At 35.7% G+C, this 26875-nt stretch overlaps 2 protein-coding genes across 3 annotated transcripts in view; one reads left to right on the top strand and one right to left on the bottom strand.

The window, feature by feature from the left end:
• Positions 1-22885, top strand: part of LOC122631216 (neurogenic locus Notch protein) — a 191085-nt gene extending 168200 nt beyond the window's left edge. For both annotated transcript variants that reach the window (XM_043816625.1, XM_043816634.1), the window contains 6 exons: positions 12559-13102; positions 13279-13809; positions 13909-14141; positions 15403-17248; positions 17339-19125; positions 19219-22885. In XM_043816625.1, the coding sequence (XP_043672560.1) occupies positions 12559-13102; positions 13279-13809; positions 13909-14141; positions 15403-17248; positions 17339-19125; positions 19219-20366 (6089 nt within the window). In that variant the 3' untranslated portion in view covers positions 20367-22885. The remainder of the gene's footprint in view (positions 1-12558; positions 13103-13278; positions 13810-13908; positions 14142-15402; positions 17249-17338; positions 19126-19218) is intronic.
• LOC122631244 (kxDL motif-containing protein CG10681) lies at positions 22870-26459 on the bottom strand. The gene is made up of 4 exons (XM_043816680.1): positions 26027-26459; positions 25741-25940; positions 25548-25682; positions 22870-24083 (listed from the first exon to the last, which is right to left on the bottom strand). The coding sequence occupies exons 1-4, from the start codon at positions 26173-26175 to the stop codon at positions 23953-23955; spliced, it is 615 nt and encodes a 204-aa protein (XP_043672615.1). The 5' UTR covers positions 26176-26459; the 3' UTR covers positions 22870-23952.
• Positions 26460-26875: the final 416 nt, after the last annotated feature.

Raw genomic sequence — 26875 nt, forward strand, 5'->3', positions numbered from 1 at the left:
ACGAAAAAGAGAGAAAGAAAGAGAGAGAGAGAGAGAGAGAAAGAGAGAATGTAAAGAGAACGTGCTTTTCTTCTCGTGATGTCCCGAGGCTACCGACGGGTTCAGGCTTCGATATCCTCGCTTCGATCCTCGCTTCGATCCTCGATCCCAGCACGCCCATACTCTCCTACCACCGCGAACTCGAGCCTCGAGCTTGGCTAAATTATTCCCTGAATTTATTTACTCCCTTGTTCTTCGACTACGAGAAAATTAGTTCTCGAATACCGGGAGCAGATCTTTTCTGCATGATAGTTTCTCTCAAATTCTATCATTTCGTAATGTGTTGAATCTAACTTGTCTCGAGAACACCTTTGATAACCGATTTAAAGAGGAGTTTACGATTTATACGAAGATAAAACTGATGATTTAACGAACATATGTTCGTTCTTTTTCTTTTTCCCTTTCTTTTTTCTTTTTTTTTTTTTTTTAATTAGTATCGTAATAAGTGTAAGTGAGAAGATTGCAAAATTGTAATCATTTTGTTTTCGTTCAAATTCAAAAGATTGTAACGTAGATTCATTATATTTATATTTTTATTGTTTAACATTAGAGATTGATAGAATAATCTTTCTCTCTTTTCCTACGAATTTCTAAGAAGAATAAAACATTTTTTAAAAGGAATTGAAAGGATGAAGCACCTCAAAAATTTAGGGTGTTTAAAAAAGAAAATAAAAACGAGAATAATTAAGATAATTAATTACACGATGCGAAGTATTTAATGAAAAAAAAAAAAAAGAAAAGAAAAGAAAAGAAAAGAAAAGAAGAAGATAAAAAAAACGACGGTACAATTCCAGCATTGTTCGTATAGAAAAACAAGAAGAATTGCAATGGAATGATAATTATTAAACCAAAGCGTATACTTTGGTCTTACGAGTTTTAACAGACACTCCAAACAGGTAACAAATGCGATCGATATCGCCACAAGGGAAAGACAACCGTATAAGAGTATTATCAAGATGACGTGAGTCGAAAGTGGATTGCGAGAAACGGAAAGAAAGAAAAGAGATAGGATAGAGAGAGAGAGAGAGAGAGAGAGAGAGAGAGAGAAAGAGAAAGAGAGAGAGCTATGTAATAAAAAAGAAAAGGTTTGCCGAACGACACGTCGAGGTATGCGAATATTGGGATACCAATTAAAATTACGAAGTCGTTGTCGAATGTCGAGGAGCGGCGGTAGGCCGAGAACAGAAAGAAAAAGAGAAAGAAAAATATAGAAAGAAGAAAAAAAAAGAGTAGAAAGAAAGAGAAGGGTAGTCAAAGGGAGGATAGAAGGAGAGTAAAAGGGTAGCAGGCACGCACCGACTCACTCGATGGCTCGTTAAAATTATTGAGCCTTTCTCGCAAAGGAGATCCGCTTCTTTTTTCTTCTCGGTCGAGAACTATACGAAGAAGAAGTTAAGGATAAAGAAAAGAAGAAGAGAAGGAAGAAGATCGTGCTATCGCGATCGTCTCCCTCTTTTCACTCCTCTTAATACCCTTTCCGACTGACTCGGCCTACGCTCAAAGCTTCAAGGAGACGGATGAAGCCAAGAGCAAGAGATATCGCCTAAGTGTGTCCTACCATGAAGTTATCGTCCTCGATCCAACGATGATCTCGACACGTGAAACGAACAAAGACAAGCCATCCGAAGGAACTGTCGCGCGACGAATTTGTAACAAGAATGGTGGACCCGCCGGTGACGGGTCAGGTGACATCTTATCAACCATGTCCTTTCACAGTCGACTCGCGAAAGATCAAAGCGATTTTCTACCGACAATGTTTGCTCCTACAAAAAGGATCGATATATGATAAGGATAAACTTTTTCAAGAATTTGTAACTTTATAAAAAAAGAGTAGAATGTGCAGTGTGAAGATTGGCAGACATATTTCGCGACTGTTCTTCTTTCTCTCTCTCTCTCTCTCTCTCTCTCTCTGTTTCTTTCTTTTTCTCTTTTTCTCTTTCTCTCTTTCTCTCATACTTTTGTGATAAATTATCACCTTCGTCATTCTCGCAAACTCACCGCCATTAATCTCGATAATTGAATCAATATCCGTTATATCTCCTTGTGTATCCGAATCAACCTCATGGTAATTAGCCGGTATGATCATAAATCACGAGTTCTCTCTCTCTCTCTCTCTCTCCCCCTCTCTCTCTGTCTGTCTCTCTCTCTCTCTTCTTCTTTGTCTCTCTTTCTCTCCCTTTCTTCATTTTTTTCTTCTTTTCTTTTTTATCAAGAACATCCTTCTCGTTTCAACACGAATCACTCCATAAATCGCAGTGTACCATCGAGTGAAATTTAGGTGACTTATTTTTACTTGTCTGATCCTACTTCCAACGTAATGAAAAAAAAGAAACAAACGTTGGAGTAGCCAACTAGTAGTAGGTTCCTAATAGTTCTAATTCGAATAGATCTAACGTGGTAGAACGAAGATACCAAGATGAACTCATCAAGGACGCGATTAGGTAGAATCTCAATTAAAGCTGAATTGCCTTATGTGGGGGAGAAAATAGAGTGTGAACAGGCCTGCATGCCAAGTGAGGAGGAGAAGTGGCACGATGTAGTTTCGCGAGGACCGTAGGAAAAAAGAAAAAGATGCGTGTGTGTATGTGTATATATGTATATAACATGTACATAAATATACATAGAAGGAGTCTTCGAGAAATGGTCTTCGAGTTCATTCCGCAAATGGAAGTCGAAGACCTCGAGTAAAGCGGCATTCCAAACCGTGCACTTGATTGGTTTTGGTAAAGTCCGGAGGTCGAGTCAGGTCATTCGAGTTCTACGCAATTCTTCCTTTTAAACGACCATTTCGATTCACCCTAGCGATGTCGTTTGGTAAACCGCATCGATATTGTCGTATTGCTATAAAAGAACGATAGGAAATTGTTCTTTCAAAATGTTGTTTTCCCTTTAAAAGAATCTATCAAAATAACTCTGCTTGTTCAGTGAAACTCGAATTTTATATTATTAAACATACCACTTACTATTTCTCTGTAATATTCTATGAAAGAACTATTACGGAATAGGGAAAAAATGAAAGTTTAGATAAATAATAATTGAATTACGGTAATGAAGAAGTACTAATACAAAATCTCATTTGAGTTTTAACATTCACATAGAAAGTATCTATTTTACGATCTCGGGATAATAATTAACAGAGTAAACTCTTCGAGGTACGAAATAAGTAGCAATGTGGGCGTATCCAGATACGTAAAACTTGGCATCATAGGAAGTATAGATAATCGTTGCTTCAATCAGTCACGGAATGATCTAACGGCTATCCGATTGCTTCCTGATATATCCACTTACAGTAAAGGCTGTCCGCGTTTCAATGCAGTCCCGTTCGATGAATTTAATGACAGAAAATAGAAGATTGAGAGAAGAGTACCGACCTCGTAAGTAATACGAAAACTGTAAAAGGGGAAGGCTTTCTATCGGACATAGACACACACATACGTACAAATTTCTCTATTTGCTATTATTCTATTATATATAAAAAAAAAAGAAAAGAAAAAAAGTCTCAAAAAAATCGACGATAAAATTGTATTATCCGTTATCGGTATATATATATAGAACAATTCTCGATAAGTAAGTACGTATCCTTATTTCAAAACAGTTATCTTAATTAACTGTGACCGTCGAAGTAAGTTAAGTTAAGTTAAATCAACGAACGGAATCAGAGGAAGAAGTCGATGCACTAAGATCGGTTGAAAGGAGATAGGCGAGGCTTAGAGTAGCAAGCAGCGGGATAGAAAAGGGCAGAAAGATTACGTGTTTGTTGCATGGCGGCAAATCCAGGTAAGGTAGGTCGTACTCGGGCGTGTTCATGTCCGATGAGCGACCTTCGCCCTCCCTCTTTCTTTCTCTCTCTTTCTCTCTCTCTTTTTCTCTCTCTTTCTCTTTCTCTTTTCCGTAAGGTCTAAAGGAGGCTGTGGATACTTCTTCGACCGAATCGTACCGCTATCTTAGACTCCTCTCAGCCTGCCACTTCTCTTACCTGATAGAATAAAATAGCATCGTTACCCTACATACCAAACTGTATACTACCCTTCGATTATTCCGTTCTATCGAACATACCAATTGATTTCTTATTTTATTTAGCTATTCTGTTATTAGTGTATGTATATATATATATATATTACTGTTTATTGTTAGTATATATATATATATATTACATTTATTATTTATTATTAGTTTATTTATATGTATTCTTTTTTATAAACTAAAAATATTAGATCTAACAAAAAGATCTATTTACATCGCGTTTAAGTATATTTGAATAAAATTTAATTCTTCTTCTTTTTTCCTTTTCAATTTTTTTTTTTTTTTTAACGATTAGATAGATGTAAAATATGTATATAAAAATGCAGATATTATGTTCTGTTTATTACAAATTAGATATTTATATTTTGTAAATCGTAGCATTACTGTCGTCTGGATAACACACAGACTACTTCATATTGTATCTTCATTCTTTTTATGCGAGTAGTCGACGGATCTTCGCTTCCACCACAATCTACGTACGAGTTTTGAATAGTAATTATCGTCCTGTCGACGCAGCGTGATATAAATTACAATCTTCGGCGAAGGAGGAACCCTTCCCATCCCTTTTCTCTTTCTTCTTCCCTTCTATCTATTTGCTTTTCTTTTAATACGTCTTACGATCGAGGTAATTAAAATCGTTTCCATCGTTTCAATGTAATTTCCTATCCGCAGATATAGTTTTGTTATTACTTTTCTTATTTTATAGTATCTTCATTTGGATAAATTCAATATGGCAGATGTTTAAGATTACACAGTATCAATGGAGTTTTATTAATTAACACGACGAAGGAGAATTTATCAATAAAAATGTTCAATATAGAGTATATGATACGTATATGTAGAATCATTCTCTCTAGATGCAATTAATCGCGTTTGATTTATCGACGATATATCCCTTCGAAAGGGATCGACCAATTATATCAAAACGTAGAGACGCAGTTTGAACACAATCCTGAGCGTGTCAGTACTGGGCAGTCGTCGTGTCGATGCTAACATAAGATTTCGATCTAATTGGATTAAGCTGCCGATACGTTTCCTATTTCCCATTCGTCATCGTTTCTATCTCATCGACCCTTCGATCTTTTTACTTTTATCATCTGGCAGAATGGAATAAAACGAATCGTCGAGCTATCATCGATTTCTTCTATGCCTTTATTTTCTCTCAATCTTCCTTTGTATTCCATTCTTTCTCTCTCACAGATCACAAAGGATCTAACAAAGTGAAATCTTAAACATCGTAATATTAAATCCAAAAAGAAACAAAAAACAAAACAAAAGAAAAGAAAAAGGAAGAAAATAAAACGTCGACCTTCTTGTCAGTTCTCTCGATAAATATTCTCGAGTAAAGCTTTGCAGTTATATCGACGTAAGTTTAACTCGTATCTAAATGGTCCATCGTTACGCGTTGCTACTTCGAAGAGGGCAGAGTCGGTATGGGTAAATGAGATTTCTAATGTAAAAGGAAAGATAGGAGTTGTTGTATAGAGTAGAAAAGACGTATATATGCGATAAAGACCGTTAGTCTAGGAACGGGGCAACTAAGAGATCCGTAAGTATGGTAAAGCACGGCCCTGGCTTCTCGTATAGAGGTTACGAAGCGCAGGAGAACAGAGAAGAGAAGTGCCGTCGTGAGCTGTGGATCCTGTGTTGTGGATGCTGTGCTATGAAACAGCAGCAATCGAGCGCACGCTCGACATCTTCGACCACACCCACATTCTCGCTCTCTTTCGTCGCCGTGCGAGAAGATAATATGCTTTTTCTTTCTTCCTTCTCTCCATGAAAGAAATGAAATGATTCTCGATCTCTCTCGAAACTCTCAAACTGCACTCTATCTAATTTGCATCCACATTTGCTCCATTTCGTTTAATCCTTTTTTTTTCTCTTTTTCTCTGTTTGTTTGTTTGTTTGTTTTTTTTTTTTTTTCTTTGTCATGTCAAACGAAAGTATAGAAATATCGGCGATAATCTGCATTCAATTCGATGAAAAATAACTATTACGATCGCAAAGCGCTTCGGAAGAAAGTCCAAGGAATTGGTTTCACTTTGTTCGAGAACTCATAAGGGGAAAGTGTGTACGTTGATTTAAGAGAGAAATTCTCGTTCCATCAAGTCCGCTCGAGTTTTTTTTAAATATTCGAATCTTGTCTATTCATTGATGTAACTCGGTCGAAACAATTTATCCGTTTCAAAACAAAATTATAAAGATTCAAGATGATGATAAACAATTAATAAGAATATAATAGATATCACACCTGTGCAATAAATTGAGCGTTCGAAACATTCCTTTCTCTCTATAATTAAATCATAATTATACAGTTTATATACGAAGAATATTAAATCGATGATTGAAAAATTTTATTGTAAAATTTTATTGTTTTTATGGCAATATCTAAAAAAGAAATGGTTATTCCAAACGATACAATCTATATAGATATAAAGAATGCTTAATCTACAACTAGTAGTTTGATTTCGAGTTTTGTTACGACGTGAAAGAGCACGAAGTAACGAAAGCCGTCAATGTCGTCGTCGAATCGACGATAAATCCCGGGTTGCTTTCGCGCGTGGGAGACCGCCGTAACGTTGCTGCTAACGTACGGGCCGCCACGCCCCGAACAATTACCAAGAAGTCGAGGCGGTAAATCAGCCGTGAAACCGTCGTCCGCGAAAGCTCGCGTGTGTACGCGGATATGTCAGGATATATCCTCGATCCTCGATCCTCGATTCCCTCAGGATATCGAGGATCTAATCTAGGGTCAAGGTACTGCCAAGAAGAAACAGAAGAGGGAAGGTAACGTTGAAGTATGTATTCGAAAAGCTCCCCTGGCTATACTCGAACTCTAACAAACGGATAAACCGAGATTGTTATTAATGGTTTCTCATGGTACAAGATAAACTTCGTGTATCTCCACCATTTTGTTTATATAACTGTTTAAATATTACGTAAAATTGAATAAAACAAATGTTTCTTCAATCTCTGCTTGTTAAAAAGAGTAAATTATTATATATAAGATTATATATATATATATATATATATATATATGTATGTATGTATATATATTATAAGAAAAGTCAATAATTAAAAGTGTATAAATAAAAAGTATATTTAAAAAAGTAAATTATATAACATTATATATATATATATATATATATATATATATATATTATAATACGATATAGTATATAATAATATAATAACAAAAATTTATGAAAAATAATACATTACGTTAAATTATTATACCGATGTATCATATGAAACTATTACGACTAAAATAAATGTTTATACCGGTATATTCTATTAATGGAACGTACTAGTATATGAATAGAACTTAATTAATTACACTCATATAAATATGGAGGTAGATACATACGTGTTCTTAAGAACGACAGAAGAGAAACTCCGAGTTCATACACATAAGAATCGTAAGAATTTACGTAATCCTCCTCCACAGTCGCTTTTGAGGGAACCAACTAAGAGACTTAAGAGTTAGATATCGGAGCATTATGCTGTTTCACAGTCCCGGACGCAGTCGATGCATGCCACGGCCGTTCTCGAATAGGTCCTCTCAGCGCACATATGCGAGATCTCCACGGATCGTGTGCCACACCCAGGTCACCAGCTTCGAAGTACGACTCCGTACAACTCTACCGGTCTCCTTAAAAATTTATTCTTTTTTGCAACGAAAGTTACAACAGTTTCTTTGAAAGAGATCTCTTCCTCTCTCTCTCTCTCTCTCTCTCTCTCTCTCTTTCTCTCTCTCTCTTTCTCTCTCTCTCTCTCTCTCTTTCTCTTTTTCTTTCTATCGATACAGCATTTCTCTAGATTAGAGAGATCCTATCGTGTTTTCTCTTAACCGTTTTAAGACAAAATTATTATTATCTACTGATAGTTTTAATCTATAAGTTTAGATTAATTTTCTTTTTCTTGTCGTACTTACATATGTATATATTTTGCATTGGATAATTTGTAATCCTTAAATAACGCACGAATAGTAAATCTCTTTCTCTCTTTCTCATAGTTTCTTTGAATTTCTGAATAGATCGTATAAACTTTATATAAAACAGTTTTTTATCTACTTATTAATATATTTATTTATCTTTTTAAATTGATCAACTATGTAAACCTCATACAAAGTAAATTCTTTAATATATTTAGTTATAAATATTTATATATCTATTTATTTTTCTAAACACGTTCTTGTCATATTCCCTTAATGTTCTCGAGTTTGCTCTTCCTTCTTCTTTTTTTTTTTTTTCACGACAAGATAATGAAAAAAATTCTCTCCCTATCTCTCTGTCTGCCTCTCTTTCTTTCTATTTCTATTTCTCTCTCTTTCTATTTTTCTTCGCTCAGCCAGTTCATCGACATCGTAGCAAGAAGCGCCACATTTTAATGAACATTACGCACGCGATATTCCCCAGGCAAGGCTCATCGCTTCCGATCATTACCACAGATCGTTGGATCGTCCTCGAAGAAGTGCGATGTATCATCGTTAAGCGTGGAATCTCTTGATTCCAAGCACCATCGTCGAGCTATGATACAAGGCGTGTGATATCACTCGCGTGCGTGCGTGTCCTGCACAGTGAGAGTATCGCACGCGTCTCTACGACATTTTAAAAGAAAAAAAGAAAAAAAATATATGTGTGTGTGTGCACATGTGTATGTGTTTGTATGTGTTAATTAATGTAATTAAATAGTAATTTGAATTTCTTGGATTCATACTAAAATGATTATATGAAGATGGTTTACCAATCAAAGTAACTTAAAAAGACAAGCTCTTAATTAGATTCCTTATAGAAGAATATGTATAAACATTTTACCAATCATTAATCATTTGATAGCTTTTTTATTATAACGTTTACACTAACAGTTATAAAATTGTTTAATTACATTTAAGAGAAGGTCCATGATTTATCAATCAATGTAATTCAAAAAGGCAGAATATTCATTTGATTTTGTACGAGATGATATAAGGTATCTTAGGAATGAGTATACGCATTGCAATCAATCATTAATCACTTAATACTTTTTTACTGTAAGCTTTACTCTTACAGTTACACAATAATTAAATATATATATATATATATATATATATATATATATATATATAAGAGGATGTACACGAGAAACTATTATGCATTACATTTTTTTATTTTTCTTTTTTTTAAATAACATACATTTCGAAAAATTATGTAAAGAATTGCAAAGTTATAAGCACATGTTCAATCGATTATCACAAGTATCGATCGAATTGATCGAAATACAATCAGCATACTCATCCTCGATACATTCGTATCTGAATGAGAAAAATAGAGAAATCTAAGTATGTCTTTTGCTTCGAGGCGTCGTTCGTCCGGATGCCGGAACGATGCGTGCGAGATAACTCGTACATTTTACCGTTACATCCATCCGCGAACGGCTTCTTCGAGTTTTGTATTTCTCTCTTAGAACACGCGGTACCTCGTTGCAGGTGCTACCTCCGTCAAAATTTTTCGTTTGAGATTTGCTGCTATTCACACTTCGATGAACAGGATACGTAGGGTAGATCAGCACGAATGATAGCTTACGATATGTGAAACGTAAAATACGCAAGGGAGGAAGAGAGAGAGAGTCGCTCATTTTGCGATAATATCGAGAATTGTAATAATGATCTCTAGTATGATTTTAATCGAGCAAACTATACGATATGTAGTACACTTTGTGTAATTTGTATAAGAAGATTTTTATTAAATATTTTTTTTTAGAATACTTGTAACGATATATTTTTGCAACAACGTGTAATATCTTATATTCTCGTAATTTGTACTACAACATGATCATTATTAAACATATTTTAGAATAATTCTAATGATATATTTTTAATGACGATATATCGTAGTAAGGTATGTTGGTATTTGTTTATACGACAAGATCGTATAAAACACTTTTAACGTGTTTTTAATCATACTATTTTATTTTGATTCGTATCGTGCTTAAATAAATTATGTTCTATTGATCGAATGATCCGAACATGATTAAGAATAAATTTCTATCTTTAATATGATCTTTACAATTTTAATTCAATTAAAATACAATTTAATTGAATTTTAATTGAATAAAATATAATCTCAAAGTATAATTTTTAAATCTCAATTGAAATTTTCATTTCAATTTCGTAGTTTTATTATTTTAAAGTACGTTCACCTCGAACGAACAAATAAAACGACTGAAAAATCATTTCTCAAGATCATCTTAACCCTTTCCGACGTTATCGTTTCAACACTACATAAGTCAAGTAGCCTATAGGTAACGATCATCCGCTTAGCATGATCGTATCGAAGGGGTGTATCAAATCCGCGATCGAAAAACATCGATAGGTAGCTCAACGCACGGTAGTCCGATACTTGTACTATTACCTTGAAAGATCTACTCCTGTCGATTATTCAAGATAAATAGAGAAATAACAAGAAAAAATAAAGGACGAAGAAAAAATGATTCGTAAACGACATAAATCTCTAATATGGAGAACGAACTCCTGTTGGTTAAATCAAAAGCGTTTTAACACGTTGACTGCCATGTTGATCAACAATGAAAAATTAATTACTATAAGTTGAATTCTACCGAATATAAACTATTAATTAAAACAAATAATTAGGTAACAATATAAAGTAAAAATTGAATTGATAATTGTTATTAACAATGTCTATTTTTTTTTCTTTTTTAGAAATAAAATATAAATGAATAAAGAATATTTTTATTTACGTATTGATCACACGTAAATTATTATTTCGAATATAAATGATTAGTTAACTCATTTGCGCTGATTTAAAAGTTAACAAACATAATATTTAACAAGAATTAAATTTTGTTATGAAGTATATTAAAACATCATAAAACGATGTTGGACCAACCATCGTATTCATTATTACTTTGTTATGTAATTTCTCGTAGTCCTTGTACCAAAAATTCAACATTTTTAACCGACTAAAGAATTCTCAAGAGCTATTAAAATGATCACGTGTAACCATCAATGAAATAAACACATTATTGGCAAAAATATAAAATCTTATTAAATCGTATTATAATATGATAATAAAAATTCCATAGTTACCCTTTACGTATAATAACATATTAATTTTAATAGCAACCAAATTTTTAATTATTATACAAACATTTCTTATCAACTTTAATAATAAACAAATTTTTCATTATTACACAAACATTATTTTTAATCATTATACAAACATTTGTAAACAATTTTCAATTGATAGAAATGAAATAATGAAACAATGAATAATATGGCAATATAACCGTGGTCCCTAGGATAAAAGATATCAATTTTAATAGTAAACAAATTTTTAATTATTATACAAACATTTCTTATCAACTTTAATAATAAACAAATTTTTCATTATTACACAAACATTATTTTTAATCATTATACAAACATTTGTAAACAATTTTCAATTGATAGAAATGAAATAATGAAACAATGAATAATATGGCGATATAACCGTGGTCCCTAGGATAAAAGATATCAAAATTCACGTGGCATTCAACATTTTAACGAGATATCGGTTTTCCAATTTAAAGGAGCGTTCTCGCATTATCTTCTCTTTCGAGTCCACGGCACGTATACGCGTGGCTGGGTGGGCGGGGTACAACAGTATGAGAAAAAGAAAAGGAAGAAATGATCAAGAAGAAAGAGGAAGAGAGGAGAAGAGGAGGGTAGCCAGGTGAGAGGCAGAAGTGACGGAGCAGCATCGTGCTCTCCTCGGAGTTCACGTACTTTATCAACGCGCGTAGGCTCTTTCGAGAACACACTGTACCGAGGCAATAGATTACAATTACCCGAACACGCCTGCTCGAACGTGGGAGTACGCACGATCGCGCGGACACATAGATTGGCTGTTAGGTGTCTAGTCGTTTCTCTTCTTTCTCTCTCTTTCACGCCATGATGCTTCCAATGCATTCGAACGATAGGAAATTGGCTCTTTAATCTCCTAGCACTTCGCCGTTATTCCCTCATTATTTCTACTTTAATCTATAATCAACTAACCTGCTTCCACTCATTAGCCGCACTTCGAAACTCGTGATCATCTGTATCTCGAAACGGATTCTATCTTATTTTTCGAATTCCTTCAAGTTTTTTCTCTCCGTGAAATTATTTCGGAAAAAGAGAGAGAGAAAGAAAATGGAGAGATTAGCAACAAAGGTTTAGAATCTCCCAGTGACAATTTATTCATTCTTATTATTCTTATTACGTATATCTAATATGCATTAAATTCGTAATTAGAAAACCTTCTCCGTCTTTGTTCTTCGCCATTCTTTGCTTTTTTTCTTTGTCAACATTTATGAATCAATACAAAATATAATAGTAGTGTATTCGATTTAGTCAAATGACATCATTCTTCATTTTCATGTTTGTTCAACAAAACGATATGAGGAATATATCGAGAAAAAAGAATGAAGAAAATATTGGGGAGAATTATTGAAACGATTTCTTTTTATACTTTTCAGGTTTCACGGGAACCCAATGCGAGATAGACATCGACGAATGCGCTGCAAAGCCTTGCCTGAACAACGGAATTTGCACCGATCTCATAAACTCATTCAAGTGTACCTGTGCCGATGGTTTTGCTGGTTCACATTGCCAAATCAACATCGACGATTGCGCTTCATCGCCATGCAAGAACGGTGGAACGTGTCAGGATTCGATAGCAAAGTATACGTGCGAATGTCCACCAGGATTCACTGGTGCATCCTGCGAGACAAACATAAACGATTGTCAATCGAATCCTTGTCACAGTGGCAACTGCATCGATGGCGAGAACAGCTTCAGTTGCAGTTGTTTCCCAGGTTTCACTGGCAGACTATGTCAAACCCAAATCGACGAATGCGAGAGCAATCCTTGCCAGTTTGGTGGACGTTGCGAGGATAGGATCAATGGTTATCAATGTATATGCAGACCTGGAACTTCTGGTACCAACTGCGAGGTCAACGTCAATGAATGCTATAGTAATCCATGTAGGAACGGGGCTAGATGCATCGATGGTATCAACAGGTAAATAATCGTCTTTTAAAATTATCGATTTAAACGTGGGAGCATGAGTAACTCTTAAAATGAATCACACGAGTGTGTTAGAAAACACTTGGTTCTTAATTTTGATCTAAATTCAATGTTAATTTCGATTAAATTAACAAATTCGCCATGCTAATTTTTAACCATTCTCATTTTAGATACTCATGCGAATGCGAGCCTGGTTTTACCGGACAACACTGTGAAACGGATATAAATGAATGCGCAAGCAATCCTTGTGCAAATGGTGGCCGATGCATTGATCTAATAAATGGTTTTAGATGCGAGTGTCCTCGCGGTTATTACGATGCAAGATGTCTCAGTGATGTCGACGAATGTGCTAGCAACCCCTGTGTAAACGGTGGTACCTGTGAAGATGGAGTCAACCAATTTATTTGCCATTGCTTACCTGGTTATGGTGGCAAAAGATGCGAAGCTGACATCGACGAGTGTGGCTCGAATCCTTGCCAACACGGTGGCACTTGTAACGATCATCTCAATGGTTATAGTTGCAAGTGTTTACCCGGTTATGCTGGCACAAATTGTGAAACCAACGTCGACGATTGCGCTAACAATCCGTGTCAAAATGGTGGATCTTGCATCGATCTTGTAAACGATTACAAATGCGTTTGCGAGTTACCTCATACCGGTAGAAACTGCGAGGACAAGTTGGACCCTTGTTCGCCTAACAAGTAAGTTCTTTAAAAATCAAATCAAAATTTATTCGCCCGCTTCTAAATTTTAATTAATCGATTGAAACTTTGTTAGTTATCGAGATCTTATTTTTACAGGTGTTTACACGATGCAAAATGTTCACCTTCGTCCAACTTCCTCGACTTCGCTTGTACTTGTACCGTAGGTTACACTGGCAGATTGTGTGACGAAGATGTCGACGAGTGCATTATGACGTCCCCGTGTCGAAATGGTGCCACTTGCAGGAACACTAATGGATCTTATCAATGCGTCTGTGCTAAAGGCTACGAAGGCCGGGATTGCATAATCAACACCGATGATTGTGCATCATGTAAGTGTCGGTTCAGGATAATAAGTTTATAACCGTTCTTTCTCTCGCATGCGCGCTTTGCCGTTTATTCACGGGAAGCCACCGAGCATCGTCTTAAACGTTTATTCTTTTCTTTTCTTTTCTTTTTTTCTTTTTTTTTTTTTTTTTTTTTTTTTTTTAGAAGAAGAAGAAATATAACGCAAGAATAAGTACGAATTAACGATAAGATGTATTTAATTTATCACGGGATAAGATCTTGGCTTTGTGCGTGGTACGATCAGATTTTATCAAGGCAATTTAATCGTGATTTTGATTAAAATTAAATCAGGTTGGATAGATCAATTCAAAATTTATTCTCATCGCAATTCAGCAATTAAAGATACAAGAAAAGAAATGTTAAAACCTTTGTCGAAATTTAAAATCTTTGAGGGACGATATCAAAAATGATTGTGATAATATCTTGAGCTGATAAATCGCTAATAAAATTCTGGTTTGTTCCAACTGCACATGTACACGCAAAACATGTACTATCTGCGAATGTACAGCATGTCAAATTACGATGAACCCACAAAATGATCGATAGTCTGAATAGATGAGCATGTGATAATGTTTTGCCAAAAATGGACTTCGTTCAACGTTTGAATCTTAAAACATACGCGAATTAGCACTGATTACGTACGACTTAGATAAATTAAAGTAATCATTTAAAATTAGTCGATAACTGAAAAAAGAAAAGCAATCGGCTGCTAAGCTAATAGACTGTTGTTAATCCTAAGAAAAACTTAGGAAAAACGAGTTAACTAAAAATTCGTTTGAGACGACTAAAAAAATCCGAAAATTATGAAAAAAAGGTTTGATTCGGTTGAGTAATCATCGCGTGTTAAGATCGATAAGATAACAGAATAATATTACAAAACGATTTGCACTCTTGGCTCACGCGTTAGCCCAACTATAACGAAGTCAATTTATTTCTTTTATCGTGGATACGATTTGTTCTCGATGACGCTGCATTTCTCGCTTTGTCGGACTTTCGATGCTTGTATTTGCTCGTAAAGCTGAAATTAGAGTGCCGAATTCGGCACGTGCTTATACTCACCAAAAGAATCAGCAACGCTGTTCGCAGCTATAACATTGATCAGATGATAGATCGGTATTGTTTAAATGAATCGTATTGACGACTGACCAGTTACAAATTGCATTTTTTCTTCATAATCTTTATAAGTCCTTTTATTCTCTGTTTGATACGTCATGTTCTAAAGTATAGTAAATTATGAATTTACAGATCCATGTCAGAATGGTGGAACTTGTTTAGACGGAATCGGTGATTATACTTGTCTATGCGTTGATGGTTTCAACGGTAAGCATTGTGAAGTGGATGTCAATGAATGTCAATCGCAGCCTTGTCAAAATGGAGCAGTTTGCAAGGAGTACGTAAATTCGTATACATGTCAATGTCAACTTGGCTTTTCCGGTATAAACTGTCAAACGAACGACGAAGATTGCACTGATAGCAGTTGTATGAATGGTGGCAAGTGTATCGACGGAATAAACAACTATACTTGTGTTTGCAAACCTGGCTATACTGGCTCGAATTGTCAATACCGTATAAACGAGTGTGATAGTTCGCCTTGTCTAAACGGTGCCACTTGTCACGATCATGTGCAATATTATACGTGCCATTGTCCTTATGGCTATACCGGTACGAGATGCGGTGAATACGTAGACTGGTGTGCTGATAATCCCTGTGAAAATGGAGCAACGTGCGTACAACACAATAACAAATACCACTGTAACTGTTCACCAGGTTGGACCGGCAAGGTTTGTGACGTAGAAATGGTTTCGTGCAAGGACGCTGCTATTAGAAAAGGTGTGCTTGAAAAGAATCTTTGTAATAACGGTACATGCGAAGATATTGGAAACAGTCATCGGTGTCATTGTATCGAAGGCTACACTGGTTCTTATTGTCAAGAAGAAATCGACGAATGCGAATCCGCTCCTTGTCAAAACGGAGCAACCTGCAAAGATTTAGTCGGTTCATATCAATGCCAATGTACAAAAGGTTTCCAAGGACAAAATTGCGAACTCAACGTTGACGATTGTAGACCAAATCCTTGTCAAAATGGCGGCACATGTCACGATCTGATCAATAATTTTAGTTGCTCCTGTCCACCTGGTACACTTGGATTTTTATGCGAGATCAACGTAGATGATTGCGTGGTTGGCGCTTGTCACAATAATGGAACATGTACTGATAAAGTTGGTGGATTCGAATGTAAATGTCCGCCAGGTTTTGTAGGGCCAAGATGCGAAGGTGATATCAACGAATGTTTATCGAATCCTTGTGCTTCACCTGGTACTCAAGATTGCGTCCAGCTTGTAAACAACTATCATTGCAACTGCAAACCTGGTTACATGGGTCGCCACTGCGAAGTAAAAGTTAATTTCTGCGATAGTTCACCTTGTCAGAACGGTGGTGTATGTGCTGCCAAACAAGCTGGTCACACATGTATCTGTCCTAACGATTATCATGGGAAGAATTGTGAATTTGCTGGCTCTTACTGTGATACGGAACCTTGTTTGAACGGTGGTACCTGCCGGATAACTGAAACAGAAATAGGCTATAGATGTCATTGTCCACCGGGCACAACAGGCACTCACTGTGAAATAGATGCTAGAGATGAATGTGCTAGTAATCCTTGCCAACAATCAGACGCCGTTTGCGAAAATCTTCTTGGAGATTACACTTGTTATTGTCCACCAAAATGGACTGGCAAGAATTGTGAAATTTACGATCCAAATTATAGAGGTGGCGTATTCGGTAGACCGAATTCAAACATTCCAAAGAACATGAACGCATACGATCTCGACTTGGAACGCGAAAGGAAACGATGCATCGAAAACCGTTGCGAAGAAAAGTCTGGAAATCATCACTGCGACGAGGAATGTAATAGATACGCATGTAATTTCGACGGAAACGATTGTTCTCTCGGTATTAATCCTTGGAGAAACTGTACCGCTCCAATAAACTGTTGGGATGTCTTCATGAACGATGTTTGCGATGAAGTATGCAACAACGCTCAGTGTCTCTTCGATGGAAGAGACTGCGAGAGAAAATTAGCACCTTGCAAGTGAGTATGAGTATAACTTCTAATAAATTTAAACAAGTTTATAATTTATATTTAGGAATGATATTAATTATGTTACTTCATTCATTTCAGTCCGATATACGATGCGTATTGTCGAAAACATTATGCCAATGGCTATTGCGACTATGGATGTAACAACGAGGAATGTAATTGGGATGGCTTGGATTGTGACGGAAAACCACCCTCCTTAGCTGAAGGTGTTATTTCTGTGGTAGTCAGAATGGACATGCAGACTTTTCGTTCTAACGTAGTGGCATTCCTACGGGATATCGGTCACGAATTAAGAACTACGTTACGTGTGAAACAAGACGAGCTTGGTAACGACATGATATATCCCTGGAAAAGAGAACGAGAACCAAGTTTACAAACGAACTTCTTTGGCAGACAAGCGACGATCTATACGAATAGTCAAAGTGGTGTGATAGCGTATCTAGAGATTGATAATAGAAAATGTACAGTAACACAGGGTGCCGTATGCTTTCCATCAGCCAACGAAGCAGCAGAATATTTAGCTGCTACAGCTTCAAAACATTCTCTTTCGAGAAATTTCCCTATCGAGCAAGTTCGAGGAGTTGTTGGTCCCCAAGGTCCAGAATATCCTGATACACCAACAAATTACAAGTATGTCTTCATTGGAGTCATTATCGTGATAGTCGGAGGTATGCTTGTGGGAGTTTTAGTGACAGCGCAAAGGAGACGAGCAGTTGGAGTGACATGGTTCCCAGAAGGTTTCCTACGAACCAATAGTGGAAGTGGTCAAAGACGTAGATCACGTCGAAGAGGTCCCGATGGACAAGAAATGCGTAATCTCAATAAACAACCATCGGTGAATTGTATGGATCTCGATGTAGGAAATGGCCGAGCACAACAATGGTCGGACGACGAATCGGATCTTCCACCATCGAAACGAATGCGAGCTATCGAACCTGGCTATGCAAGCGATCACACGGCTATCACCGATTACGAAGAAACGGAACCAAGAATGTGGACTCAACAACATTTGGACGCAGCAGAGATACGAACTAGACCGGATGCAGGAGTTTTAACACCACCTAGTCTCGAGCATGGTCAAGATGTAGATGCTAGAGGACCATGTGGAATGACTCCGTTAATGGTAGCCGCTGTACGTGGAGGTGGTCTTGACACTGGAGAAGAGGAAGATGAGAGCGATGGTACTGCAGCTGTGATCGCTGATCTCGTGGCACAAGGTGCTGATTTAAATGCTACTACCGATAAAAGCGGTGAAACTTCGCTCCATCTCGCTGCTAGATACGCCAGATCAGATGCAGCTAAGCGTCTGTTGGATGCTGGAGCTGATGCTAACTCTCAAGATAATACCGGTAGAACGCCTCTCCATTCAGCCGTCGCTGCGGATGCGATGGGAGTATTCCAAATTCTTCTTAGAAATAGAGCAACGAATCTTAACGCTCGGATGCACGATGGTACCACTCCCTTGATATTGGCTGCACGTTTAGCAACCGAAGGAATGGTGGAGGATCTGATTAATGCCGATGCCGATATAAACGCTGCTGATAATAGCGGTAAAACTGCTCTTCACTGGGCCGCAGCTGTTAATAATGTAGATGCTGTTAACATATTACTTGTCCATGGTGCGAACAGAGACGCACAGGACGACAAAGACGAGACTCCGCTGTTCCTCGCTGCAAGAGAGGGCAGCTTTGAAGCTTGTAAAGCTTTACTCGATACATTCGCCAACAGAGAAATTACAGATCATATGGATCGATTACCGAGAGATGTAGCCAGCGAAAGGTTACATCATGATATCGTCAGATTACTAGACGAACACGTACCTAGATCACCTCAAATGATGAACGTCATGCCGAATGGTCCTCTAATAGGTAAGCATTCGATTTACGTATACTCCTGCTTCGTAGTTTTCTCATTTCTTGAGAAAAAAAATTGGTTGTAACGCTCAATTTTTCTACTTACAGGATCCCCAAATCATCCTCAACTTATCACACATCCAACTGTCATCGGTTCCGCGCCGAAACAAGCGAAATCGAAGAAACGACCAAAAACTGGTGGTACGGGGAACCCAAACAGTCCAGAATCAGAAGGTGCAGTGGTGGTCATGAGGCGAAAGCCATCGGTAAAGAAGCCACCGGCGAAGCGTGGCGCTCAGCCCCCAAACCAGGAAATCCCTCAGGGAGCGGAGGGAGCCGAGGGAAACCTACCAAGCCCGTACGACAGTGCGAGCCTTTACAGTAACGCCTTGCCTTTAGTGGGTCATACGGCGACAGCGAAACAACCACCACCGTACGAGGATTGTATAAAGGGACAATCCATACAAGGCTTGCAACAGCTCGGTCTTGACACGTTCACGAATAACTACGGGCTGCCAAATTTTCACGATCAACTATTAGCCTCGCATCAGAGACAAACGCAGGGTATGGTGAACACGTTATCGCCACCGTACAGCAATCAGTCACCGCCACATTCAGTACAGTCAAACATGACGCTCTCTCCTCAAGCGAGCTACATGGGCTCGCCCTCGCCAGCAAAGAGCCGGCCGTCACTTCCCACATCACCAACGCACATCGCCGCCATGAGACAGGCGACGCATCAAAAACATGGAGGCATGCCACCGGTGGGGTTCGATTTTGAGAATTTACCTTATTCCAGTCAACAACAACAACAGCAACAACAACAACAGCAGCAGCAGCAGCAGCAACAACAACAACAACAACAGCAGCAGCAGCAGCAGCAACAACAACAGCAGCAGCAGCAACAGCAACAGCAGCAACAACAGCAACAACAACAACAACAGCAGCAGCAACAACAACAACAACAACAACAACAGCAGCAACAAAGTACGCAACAACAGCAGCAACAAACACAACAGTACTATCAGTACTTGACGCCACCGTCCCATCATTCCGGACCGGACGTCACGCCGCAACATTTAATGCAAGCACCGGAAAGTTTTCCGACGCCTTCACCGGATAGCCCCGGACATTGGTCCTCGAGCTCGCCTCACTCGAACAGCGATTGGTCCGAGTGCATGGCCTCGCCGAACGCCTACGGTGCTGGCGGTGGAGCTCATCAAAGTAACAAGGGCTCGGAGGCAATCTATATATGAAACGAGCAAACGCTCTCCTTCTCGCGCGAGTAGATCGTAGCTTTTACTGTAGGAAAAATAAGAAGATACAAATAGAAAAAGAGAGGAAGAGAGAGATAGAGGGAGAGAGAAAGGAAGAAAGAGTACGTACTGTGATTAGCTCGTCGAGATCGAGAGCAATAGTTGTTTCGTTAGCATGAGAGCATATACGAGCCTCCGAGGAGGCCATTATATAACAAGAAATTGTGCCTTCGAGTGCTATATAGTGTGTTAGATAAGTATACGTAGGAGAATGTATTAAATTATGTGTTTCGAAAAGCACAATGTTTCCTAATGGCCTTTTAATGAATACGTTTTTTACTGGTTTTGTGCGAATTGTAAGATATATATAAAGCGTGTGTGTCTGGTTGAGGAGAGCGTCAGAAAGTTTTGTCTTTTCTTTTCATTTTTTTGTATATTTTTTTTGTTTCTGTATTATTATTATTTTTTTTTTTTTTTCTTTTCGTACGATCGCTTATGAGCGTGTTGTTCCATACACAAACATTCCATACGTATGGCATTCTTTTTCTAGTTTTTTCATACTTCCTCGATGTTATTCCTATCGAGAGGTACGATCCATCATCTTAACAAAGGTAGTATAATTATTAATGTTTAATTTTTTCAACAAATATGGATCATTTTTAAATTTAGAGTGCATCGATGGGTGTTAATACGTTTCTCTGACCTCTCTTCTACCCGAAGTAGCCGAAAGAGAGTTTAAATAATAAGAATTTGCGGCGCAGTTAAACGGTACGCATAATAGATACTATAGATTGTTGTGAGAGAAAAGAGATTATTATTATTATTATTATTATTATTATTATTATTATTATTATTATTATTAATATTATTATTATTATATTATATTATATTATATTATCATCATTATTATTATCATCATCATCATTATTATTATTAAAATATTATTATTATTATTATTATTATTATTATTATTATTATTATTATTATTATTATTATTAATTATTAATTATTATTAGTAGTATTCAAAAAAGTATAGTTCTTCGCGCGCTTGCAATATGTCGCCAGTGACACGTTCGAAAAGTAAAAAAAGGACATATTGGAATCGGGATTCACGTAGAACTATTAACTCAACTTCTACTTTATAAAAAAAAAAAAATAATTTGTAAATAGTATCTTCTCCCCTTCTTTTTCCCCGTTCCGCTCTGCAACTCACTTTGCACCCTATCGAGTACTTTTATATAATTACCTTTTCTCTCGATTTTGTACATTATTTTACATGTTTTTTATAAAATGTAAGTTAGCCGTTTTTTATTATAAGATGATTCGTATGCCGTAACCATATCATTCTCTCTTCAACAACATAGTAATGAACTATTAATTTCTTGTTGCGTTAAGAATTTATTATAGCTATCTTTAGTGCTGTTCTGAATTACACAGTAGCATAAAAGAAAGTTCTCTTCCTATATAAGAAATTTAAGGGACCTACATAATACTTGTGCCTATATCGTAAAGTTACGCATCGAAAGAAATGAGAGAAATTCTATATTTATATATGGCTTTTATCTCGATCTTATAGAGTATCTTTATGCGATTGCCCTTATATTGCCGAAATTTATGCGGGTACTGCCAAATACATGACAATAAAAATACGAAGAGAAGAAACGTGTATGTATTTTTGTAAGATTTATACGAGATAGAAAATTATGAATCGAACTTTAGCGTGTTCGCTAACAAACGAGCACGATAATCTTATTTCGCGTGTAACGAGAATATAATGTTTCTAGAAAAGAAAAAAAAAAAGAAAGAAAGAAAGAAAGAAAGGAAGGAAGGAAGAAAGAAAGAAAGATACCATGTAAAAGTTAAATCATTGAGTCTGTGTTGTTCATTAATAATAATAATAATAATCGTAAAAATTTTTCAACGATACGTAGACGATATATACGTAAATTCATTGTTGTACGATCGACAGCAGTTATTATGTGTTCATAATTCATTGCCAACTGCTCTCTTTTTCTTCTTTCGAATCATCATACTTCTGTGTTAAAGAAAACAAAAAAAAAAGACAGATTTAAGGATATACTGGTGTAGCCTAAGATCCATTTAAAATAAGTTGTACGTCTCCGATAATTACGATAGATCTTGTTATTTCTTGTAACTTGTAAAAAGTACTGAGATTTATTCGTATTAACTATTTTATAAGCGAACTAAAAATTTGTTCGATCCTATTATTATATCCTACCCCGTTCCCACACTACTCGATCCCATATTTTTATAAATAAGTTATGCCTTTTAAACGGATGTAATAATAAAGATAATCTAACATTCATGATAGGCTCGTTGTTCTTTTGTTTTTTTTTGTTCTTTTTTTCTTTTTTTTTCTTTTTTTTTTTTTTTTTTCCTTTTAAATTATACTACGTCTCATAACGCAAAATTCGACGGGGTTATTAATGTATGTTGTGCAAATGTATCGATAAGGTTTATAGGTGGTCACTGGCAATTATACTTTTTTTTATTACTTATACTTTGGTTTTATTTTTCGTACACATTTCGATCATCATTGTATAAGATTTAATATCACGGTTTCTTTACGATATAAATTCTTAATACATTTTTGATATTGTCAAGAATGTACACGAGTATATTATTAATTAAATTTACCGCGAATCGAACGCCACACGCGCTCCATCTGTCGATGTATTCTCAATTAACAACGAGCGAAATGAAAGTATCGAAGACGTTCATATATATTAATTCAAATTAACATTTCAATTCATTGTAAACATTTAGAGTATTTTTTCGATCCTAAATTATCATCAACTTTAATTTATTTCCTTGTGAGAAAAATATTTTATAAATTATACGACAAGTGTGTTTTCATAGCAACGCCTTTATATTTCTTCACTGTCCTCTTCGTTCGTAATCTCGACCAACAAGTGGGGGAAGCAGGATATAATTTATTCAAGGTGAAACGCGATTTCGCCATTAACATATTTTACGTAAAAACTAAAAGGACGCATAGCAACAACGATACACCAATAACTATAACAATACAAGCCCAATGAAAAAGAAATAACAAAGAGGATAAATATCAATAAATAATATCACAAAATTACGATATATTGTTTACACATAATTGCTTCGAATGAATTTTTTCGCGCTAAATGATCAACACGGCTAACTTTCATGTACACATAAAGAAGATTTTATTGACCTTGAATCTCTTTATTTGGACATTGATATTCATACGCGTGTATTACAGAACTTGCAATCGTGCAACGAGTAAAGAGGCATATTTGTAGTTATTTATTTATTCATTTTTTTTTTTTCTTTATTGTCGAGTTAAAGATCGCAACGAACATCATCGTGACTTGCTGCGATATAAACACGCAAATATCTCATTCGCTCTTTTTCTCTTTGTCTCTTTTCTTTCTTGGTTTCTTTCATTTGCTTTTCTACTCTCCTTCTCTCTCTCTCTCTCTCTCTCTCTCTCTCTCTCTCTCTCTCTTTCTCTGTCTACTCTCTCTCTCTCTCCGCATAGTTTTCCCGCTCCCTTTCGAACAGCTCGTTGGCCAACTCGCGCGAAAATTCAACCGGTGTCGGAAGTGCAGGATGACGTGTCGGCGATACTCTGATCGTTGTTGCTCTCCGTCGATGAACTGTCGTTGCTCTTAATTCGCCTTTTACGCAGCTTCGCGAACTGAAACTCCTCGACTGGAACTGTACACGAAGAATAATTGATATCAACTTAGCTTTTGTATCTTTTCTTTTCAGAATTTGGGTTCGTCGTGGAGAAAAGGGTTGGGAAGGGACAAAAGGGTAAGGGCTCGTGGTTAATTTCGTACGCTCGGAAAAACGGGAAATGAAACGAGAGTGTTTTTTAGCAAAGTTGACGATAAAGGCTCCTTATATATTTCCTTTTCTATTATCACGTTTTCTCCTAAATTGTACTGCATTATACAACATTAATAATAAGTATGTTACAGTGGAAGTACATCCTTTTCTTTTACTGGCTATTCTTCTTTACAAATTATTCACATTTAACATGTATGTATTTACTTCGACCGTAACATGTACATTCAATAACGCTCAACAAGATCGCTCGTCGTCGATACAAGGTACCATCGTTTTTTTTCATTAGCATTAAAAAATAGTATGGATCGATTTAATGAACTTTACATCGAACGAACTTTGCTCGTGAATTCGTGTTCTTGGTTTCTTTTTTTTACTGTTTTTTTCTTTTTCTTTTTTTTTTTTTTTTTACAATGAGATAAAATTTTAATTGAACGCAGTTTTAAAATCTGTATAGCACCGACAGTAACAATTCCTAATTTCTCTTTATGAGTCTGCTAATATACTTTTGATCAAAGACTTTATAATAAGAAGATACATGCTAATTACATTGAATGACAGAATACTTTAGTGTTTTATAAGAATACCTGTCTAAATATACTCTTATTGTTATACATAATCATCTAAAATTTTCAACTATTTTCAAAAAGAGATAAAATACTAAGTAGGCAAGAGATTAAAGATTGATTTTCTTAATATTTATAAGTTTTATATAACACTGTAAGATAGATCACTCTGCATTTTCTGTCATTCACATTATCTTTAAACATTATCCTTATTAGAATAGAAAACTATTGATCTTTTTTTAATAAATATGTAATATCATAAGAGAACGATGTTGAATAATATACATTTCTGTAATTTGTGATAAGATAAAAAACTTAAAATTTAGAATTTTATATTTATATAGCATTACTTTATGTAAGATTCGATATAGAGTGTCAATGAGCTTTCAAATGTAAATTGTCATCTCTCTATAGCACGATGTCAAGCTTCCTAATAGCGATTTATAAAACATATAATAGATACTGTAAGCAATAAATAATTAACTACATTTGTTACTATCTTTCATGGATGATAATACAATAAGAAAAATTTTTAAGTCAATACTTTAGCATTACAGCTTTTGTACGTATTATAGGAAGCATCGCTACAAGCATGTAAACTACACAGCAAATACTTTGTTGAAAACATCATTAACACCATGAATCAGAAACATTTAATAAAAATTCATTACCAAATATGTATATATTGATGAATCGAACAATCATTCGGAGATAATGTAAATTCACTGTATAACTGTATAATTATTTCAAGTACAATTATGGTTACCATCTGAATCTGGATCTCTCTCTGTATCATTGACCGTAGCACTTGGCAGAGGAACTATTTCTGGTTCCAATGGTTTTACCGAACAATCGATATCCTCAACAATTACTTCTTCCGCCAAACTGCTTCTAACGGCCTCTGTGACATTTATTAAATGCTGATATTTACATTATCATATTTTTTACATTTACCTTACCATTAAATGCCTGTGGATATTGTTGACTTAGTTTATTCTTTACTATACGTATTCTTTTAAAAATGTAATCCAAGTCTTTTTTCATTTCAATCAAAAGAGCAGTATGCTTTTTAAATTCAGCTCCTGCCGACTTAAGCCTATTTATTGATAACTGATTGCAGTTAGTTAACATTTCATTTGTTTTTTCAAATCTTTGTAACCTAAAATATAAAGATGTCCAAGTTATTATATGACAAAATAATTACAAAAATAAATATTATAAAACATATATAAATGTAATATTCACATTTGTTTCTGAGCTCGTATCATAGATTCTACATCTTGCTGATCCACGATTCCTGCTAGTCCTTGTATGAACACCTCCGGTGCTGTATAATTTTGAAAGCATTCAAAACTTCCAGTATCTGATTCTGGTGTTCCCTGTGTAGTTGTCATGATTCTAATATCTCTCAATAATCGTTGTAATTATCTTTTCACAAATTTTCTCATCAAAAAATACAAGACTTGTTATTAAATTTGGCATTGAAAGTTCTTAACTCTAACCGCAATAATTACAAGATTTACACCACAATTGATTTTATATATTTTAAACATATCTCAAAATGCAGAATCTTTTAAAGCATAGCGATAACGTCGTCAAATTATTTTATCGATCTTTGACAATTCGAACTGACACTTCATCATTTCCGCCATTATCGAGTTATCCTCAACTAAGTATAGAATTCACATACACGTCATTTCAAATACCTGTGATGAAACTTTTATTATCTTAATAATATTGTTGCTCAAGAAGTATAAATATTTGTAGTAAATTATCGTTACGAAGGCCAGTGATATATGTAAACTTTCGAATTAACATAAAATTCGAAAATCTTTTCAAATCGTGGCGCCATAATAAAAGACAAAAGACAGTAAAAAAAAACAGTGTGGAAAATTTCGCTTGGTGTTGTTAATATAATATTTATTGCATTTTACAGCTATGTGATATCGATCACGTTGAACACGTCGAAGATCAAAGAAGATAATTTTTTCAATCGAACGATCGTTTCATGTAGTTGAAAATCAAAAATTACGATTAGTTTGTCAAGATAAAATAGACGCAAGAAGTGACGCGTTTGCAAGTAGGAGGGGGAGC

The sequence above is a fragment of the Vespula pensylvanica genome, chromosome 1 (genome assembly GCF_014466175.1).
Source record: "Vespula pensylvanica isolate Volc-1 chromosome 1, ASM1446617v1, whole genome shotgun sequence".
NCBI lineage: Eukaryota > Metazoa > Arthropoda > Insecta > Hymenoptera > Vespidae > Vespula > Vespula pensylvanica.

Bases quoted from the DNA above. Each gene is read 5' to 3' on its own strand.
- LOC122631244 (XM_043816680.1), bottom strand. From the start codon at position 26,175: ATGACAACTACACAGGGAACACCAGAATCAGATACTGGAAGTTTTGAA. The intron at 25,683-25,740 runs GTAAGGTAAATG...TAAATGTCACAG, and splicing joins ATATCCACAGGCATTTAATG to AGGCCGTTAGAAGCAGTTTG. The intron at 24,084-25,547 runs GTAACCATAATT...CTTCGTGTACAG, and splicing joins GAGAGATCCAGATTCAGATG to TTCCAGTCGAGGAGTTTCAG.